We start from the raw sequence: 6,557 nt of genomic DNA, 5'->3' as shown, positions 1-6,557 counted from the left end.
TGGCAAAAATTCTGCTATATCCACGGAAATTCTCGCGTATGGGAATATAAAAATACGAGAAGTTAAATCGCCATTTGCATGAAATGCGTACATTACTGTTAAATTTGATTCAGCAAACGCCATCTTGTTTCTTGACATAGGTAAGGTAAAAATGTTTCATCACCATAAATGTATGCCAGAGATCGTCGAATAAATGCAAATTCTTGTCTATAAGATAATCATAATAATTAATTTTTTGCATCCGCTTCTGGTACCACTGCACTTCCGCAGCAATTCCTTCAGAAGTTCTTAAAGAGATTTTCTTGTGTATTTTAAGGACAGTTGCAACCCAATATTCTCCAGATCCGTTTTCCTTAAAAGGATTTTGTCTCGGACTTTCACCTAAGAACTCCCTTACATCCTGCTGAATGTTTTCTAATCTAATCGCAAACCTTTTTTCTTATGTTCATAATCATCAGCCCTGTGATGTAGTGGGACTTTCGAAGGTCACGTCTCTTCTCGTTACCTCGAGACAAAAGCAAGTCAAAGTCTCGTCTCTGCCTGATTCAGTCTCGTCTCGTCTCGTCTAGTCCCGCTTGGTCTCGCCATACTAGCGAAAAATGGTGTAAAGCATATAAAAGACACTACGAAGGCATGACAAGTAAGTAATAATGACCCAATTTATGACTTGTTTAGGGACTTTTATTATCGCAAGCACAAAATTTTAGAGCTCGTTTAAATCACTACACGGAGAAAAATGATTTGTCATAAGAACAAAAAAATAAGTATATGCAGCTAATTTTCTTTGCACCTATATGGACTGCTAAAAGTTTTGCAGCAAGAGCAAAGAAAAAATGCTACTTATTTTTAGTTCATGTAACTACATACGTTTTGCTTCTCCTACTAGAATCTGAAAGTACATGTTACTAAACTATTTTGCTTTCCTAACAAATAACTTTAGCTGCGGCGGCCAGTAAATTTAGTATCCAATAATCGACGAAATTTGCAATAGAACCAGTCCCATTTGTAGCCACTACTAACATATTGAAGTACCAGTCACTGAATCTCTTTGCTCTCTTAGCAAATTATTTTAGCTGCAGATGCTAAGAGCGTTATTATCCTATAATAGACGAAACTTGCACTAGCAGCTAAATTGTGTGCGGTCTGGCAACAAATTGTCTTTGTAGCCACAGAGATCTGGTAATCCCAAAAATAAATTCCTTCTTGTATATGAAAGATTTCAGTCCAATAGTTAATGACAGACGTCCATGGAGATACGTTGTTCTTCAGCCACTTGATAATTTCACTCTACTCCTCACCAATCTCTACAAATTTACACTTCATTATACTCATTGTTTTTAAAAGTAATGTTTGTGGAAGTAACATTCTCACCTTTATTTGAATCATGAACTGTAGCGGTACTTTTAGTCTTTTTATTAATCAACCCAATACTAGTAAATCGTCTTCTCAAATTATAATAGGTATTTGGTAAATAATGTACCTCTCCCTGATTTCTTGCCCTGTTCGTTTACTATGGTAAAATAACAATCCTGGAAACATTTAATTAAAAACATGCAATTCTACAACTATAAACGGACATAGTTTGGTTGCTGTTGGGAACATACGCTGGACGATGACCGGCAAACTGTCAAGCCGAGCTGTCGGTATACTGCAAAATAGGTACGCATGTAGTATAAACAGATTTATATCTTCGTTATACACACCTCTTAGTAAGATCAGCCTTCAGCTCGTGTTCGATTATCACATCTGGGTCTTTTTTGTCGCCATTTTGAGGCAATCGTTAGATTTCGACGCTTAGCCGGCGTTATTTATACTTATACATTTACAGAAAGTGGAGACAAATTTTTTCTACATACCTTTGAAGACGCTACTCAACATTTCTAGCCCCCATTTTAGTAGACCGTCGATGTCGGTGGTGTCACCAGAAACACTTTGCACACACACACTGCAATTCTGATTCCGACATTTCCGCTAATTTACTCAAGGTACAGAACACTTATACGCGTAAAATTAAAATGATAAATGAAACCGATCTTACTGTTTCGCTTTTACTTAGGCAGTGGGCTGCGGAAATTGGTTTTATTTTTCTGCTGATCGTTCTGACTCATACCTACGTATGCAACTATAGCTAACATACTTTGTCGGCTCAGCAAACCATTTGCATCTGGGTGCAAAACAGATTGCTACACGAGGAACAGCTGAGGCAGCGAAATTTTCATTTGTAATTACTACTAAGATACCTTGTTGTCTAAGCTAATCTTTGTGTACTAAAATTTTTGTCACTTCCAACAAATTCGTTTTCGCTTCTGAGACAAACATAAAAGACATTCTACTAAAAGATTTTTTCATCAGAGCAAAAATAATTATAGCAAAATAGAAACTGCTAAGAGAACCAACTTATTTTTCTCCGTGTGAATGTTAAAGTTATTTGTTAAGGAAAATTCTGCTTTAACACAATTTTCTTTATTGTAGATCAAGGATGATTATGATAGATTATAAATGGTAATGCAACGATTGATGAAAATGAGAATGTACGTTAGTTTTGAATGAAGAAGAGAAATTGTTTTCGAAGCAGCATTCCCACAAGAAATCCTGGGGAGAAGTGTTCATTATAATCGTATTAAGTATGGCCGCAGCATTCATGATAGAAATTCAAAAGTCGTCTTCAATATTTTATTAACAAGAAGCGATATCTTGTGTAAAGCGAAGAAGTATGTGTCAATAATTGGTACTGGAAAATAAAAAAATATTTACTAACTTAATGTGACTTCTGAATTCATAATCCACCCCACTTTGTATCCTTTACGCATTGCGATCTCCTCAACGGCATCCATGTTGGAAAACTGTTCACTCACGCGTGACGTCACGCGACCGTACTCAAAAGCGTTCCACTTAAGGTTTCGCCCACAACGCCTCTAAGCTAGTGGAACGACAAAACCGCGGTCGCGGTCGTGATCGTTACGGGCGTTAAGTGGAACGTACCCTAAGGCGATCCATTAATTGACGTTTGTTAATTTATAGGTTGACAGTCTCAAATCGTGTCTCATCGGAAAACTTCGGACAGACTCGTTTACCCTGAAAGTCACATACCCAGGTGATGTCCTTGACCATATTTTCGTTACAATTAGCAGTCCATGTACTGTATGGTCTAAGATGCTTGCTCATTGGCGATTCAAGCACACTTCGCTTAACAACCCACGGCGTTCATGTTCGTTCTCGCTCCACCCGCTTTACCACCCACTTTACCATTCGTTTTAACCCCCTCTCTCCTTTAATCTCTCTTATTTTTCAGTATCTGGAAGTGAACCCTCAACCTCCAACTTTTCACCACCTATATTTTCAGAAAAGTTCAGAATTAAGAACACATCCACATATACTTAAAAAATATAGACTTTTATTACTAAAGTTAAATTAATTTATTTAAAAAAAAGTTTAAATTACTCTTTACCGTTTAACTGTAGCTAATGGCCTAGGTTTATCTATGTCACTGCTGAAAATTAGGTTCATTCGCGAAAAAGATTTAATTTGTTTCAAAGTCCCGTTTTTAAAGTAGATTGTTTGATGCATGTTCGAAGGAAGACCAAAAAGGAAGTTTAGAAACGACTAATCTGACAAATCTTCCGTGTTTTCGGACTCGGACTAGGAAAGCTAGACCGTGGGCAAAAATCACAGACGTAGAGTCACAGCCGCTGAAAGCGTGTAAAATAGTATATTTGTAGCCACTGTGTCTTCTTCAAGACCAAAAGGTGAGTAGATCTGTTGTGAAACTTTACCTTTGTCGGGCTTCATGAAGTAAATATTGGCGGATTGAGCAAGTACAGTTAATCGAAATCTATATTTTCGCCGACAATAATCACCAATGGATGAATTGATGCCATTTCAATTGCTGTATTAAGGATGAGACAGTCTGCGTTATAGTTCTGACGTGCGTGCGGCACCAAAGCGCGAACGCCCTACTCTTTCGCCCTGCGTCAAAATATCATTTTGTCGCAAATTTGGTCTACTTTCCGAATTTCCAGATAGTTTTTCTTTGAAATACACAAAATAACGGAAAAGAAACTATGTTTTCTTTTTTTCAAAATTTGGGGAGGTTGCGGGGGGAATCCCTCTAGCCCCGGTGTTCTGAAGCATCACGTAGTCCTCGGAGAGGAGTTACCCCAGCTTTAATTTGTCTGTTAACAACTGAACCCGATTTATTTCTTTTCTGTTTACATGTTAACGAGCGACAAAAAGCGAGTTCATGATTTTGAACTGTCCGTCCGTCCATCTGTGTAACTTAGTGTGTATATGTATGTGTATGGGAGGAGGACCTCGAGACTGCAAACGCAGGTACCCGGTGACGTAATGGGCCTTGGCTCATCTGTGAAGGAGTGGGAGAGTTTTATTTTATACCAGACGGAACAGTGCTAAAATCTTTTAAGGAGACCGGTAGACAATGAAAAGTACGGATTTATATTTGCACAGAATAATAATAAAAGATGAGTATTTGCGGATACAGCCGAAATACGCCAATTTTCAACTGGCGCTTGAGCCCGAACGGTTCATCAAGGAAAAAAACTAAATAATGGAATCTGTAGGAAATTTTATGTACTTTCATTTTGAATAGGAAGATTATTTTCGAAAAGTTTTCAAGTTGTAGTCACAAAACTGCCAAAAATAATATGTTTTTCAAGTTTTTTGTATTTTTTTCAATGTTGCGCCATGAAATTTTGTTAGCAAACCTCAGATTCGGATTCAGCACTCCAAAAAACATATAGAATCAAAGAAATCAAAACTACCCCACAACTTTCCCGCTAAACGCCCGTTTGAGCACAAATGGCCTGTATTAAATAGACAAGAAAATGGGGAAACAAACATAGCTACCTCAGCAGTCCTTCAGTCATTTTATTTTCTATATATGTTCGATCTTTAACGTCCTCATCCTTCTCAACTTCATCGCAACGCAAAGGCACATGCGAAGGTTCCTTACACATTCGACACGACTCTTTCATACACTGAGGATTTAGACACCTAAACAATTTATCATCACGAGCAGGGATAGCCGCAAAATCACAGAAGGGACAAGTTTCCAAATCTTCAATTCCAGCCGCTTTTACTTCCTCGACTTGTTTTTTTGAAGCAATGACGGAAAACATTTTTGGGTTGATTACATCCTATGAAAAAATGGTTAATTGGAAATCGACTCCAGTTTTTACGTTTATACCTGTAAAACTGGTAAAGTAAAATGGGACTCGCAATCGCCAAGGCAGGGAAAGTCCAATTTACCATCTCCAAACGCGATCTCCGCACTTTTCCGTACACAATATTTACAAAACATACAACCGGCTTCACAAGAAGCGATATCATTGGGCATGATTTCATCGTCATAGCAACAAGCACACGTCTGCAATAATCCGGCGGCTTTGGCTTGTTTACGCTCCATCTCTTCTTGTAACTTTCTTTGACTTAAAAATTGCGTTATTTCCTCCTGATGGTCATAGAAGGCAATTTCTTGAAGAAGAGGTATATTTTGAATTATGGAAGGCATCGCCACTTTTCCTCGCTTTGATGCCATTCTTTTGGAAGGAGGGTAATTTTCCAATTCCTTACAAGTTGCCAAAAGCCCTTCTTTATTTTTAATAAAGCATTCGCGGATTGATCGCAATTGTACCATTGCAAATTTGTTTCGTAGGTAATACATAGCGTAATTGTGACTGCGATAATCTAATTCACCAACTTTCCGCTTTGAATCAGCAAAATACTGAAAAGGATCGGGTATTACTTCTAGAAATTTGGCAACACTGAATTCACTTGTGTACTGGTTTTGTTGGGCGGATAGTTGTTTCTTCCTACAAACAAATACGTTAGACTAAGTGCACTGAATAAGATACACGTTTAGGTACCTCAAATATTTTTTCAACGTTGGATAGTTTCGTGTTTCGATCGCTTGAGACACAAACGCTTTAAGGTCGTCCGGATTATCGATGAGACGATCAGAATGCATTTGTAAATATTCCGGATCGGCGTCCACAAGTATGCTTTTCATTAGCTCCAGTTGTTCAGAGGCATTCAGACGGTACGGTGCGCTTTCAGTTTTTCTTCGCTTGGGGTAATCCACATCCAGGACTTCTCCCATTAAACTATTCAGTACGTCAGGGGAGTGGCGCTTTCCTTTACAAATTTGCCGTAAGAATTGTGGACATGCTTCAGGAAATATTTCCATGAGTGGCTGAACCAATCTATTGTCTACTTCCTCTTCTGCATTATTTTCTTGTTGGAACTGATCTAAAATGTGTTCTTCGGCCATCTCCTACGACTTAGAATTTATTATTAGATTTTTTTATTATTAGAATTTTGAAGTCAAACATGAAGCCAAATAACAATAACCGCACAACTCCATGGAAACCTCGTCCTAGGCGCCTTCGATTATTTCTTGTAGGCAAAGGTGATGTAGTATGATCTTGATGTAGGTAATGAATTCACACGTGCGCAACTGGTTTTGGACTACACAAACCATCCAATCAGAAAACTACTAGGTAGAATCAAAATGGTATGGTGAAACCGTTTTGTGAGCGGTA

The 6,557-nt window shown here is 38.1% G+C and overlaps 1 protein-coding gene across 1 annotated transcript; it reads right to left on the bottom strand.

Moving 5' to 3' along the window:
- Positions 1-4,834: 4,834 nt before the first annotated feature.
- LOC116168798 (E3 ubiquitin-protein ligase RNF216-like) lies at positions 4,835-6,303 on the bottom strand. Its single transcript, XM_031484788.1, has 3 exons — positions 5,883-6,303; positions 5,204-5,828; positions 4,835-5,153 (listed from the first exon to the last, which is right to left on the bottom strand). Exons 1-3 carry the CDS (start codon positions 6,284-6,286, stop codon positions 4,860-4,862), a joined length of 1,323 nt encoding a protein of 440 aa, XP_031340648.1. The 5' UTR covers positions 6,287-6,303; the 3' UTR covers positions 4,835-4,859.
- Positions 6,304-6,557: the final 254 nt, after the last annotated feature.

Source organism: Photinus pyralis, unplaced genomic scaffold (assembly GCF_008802855.1).
Source record: "Photinus pyralis isolate 1611_PpyrPB1 unplaced genomic scaffold, Ppyr1.3 Ppyr1.4_LG4, whole genome shotgun sequence".
Taxonomy (NCBI): domain Eukaryota; kingdom Metazoa; phylum Arthropoda; class Insecta; order Coleoptera; family Lampyridae; genus Photinus; species Photinus pyralis.
The sequence above is the reverse complement of the archived record's forward strand: the minus strand, read 5'-3'. Positions and strand labels throughout refer to the sequence as shown.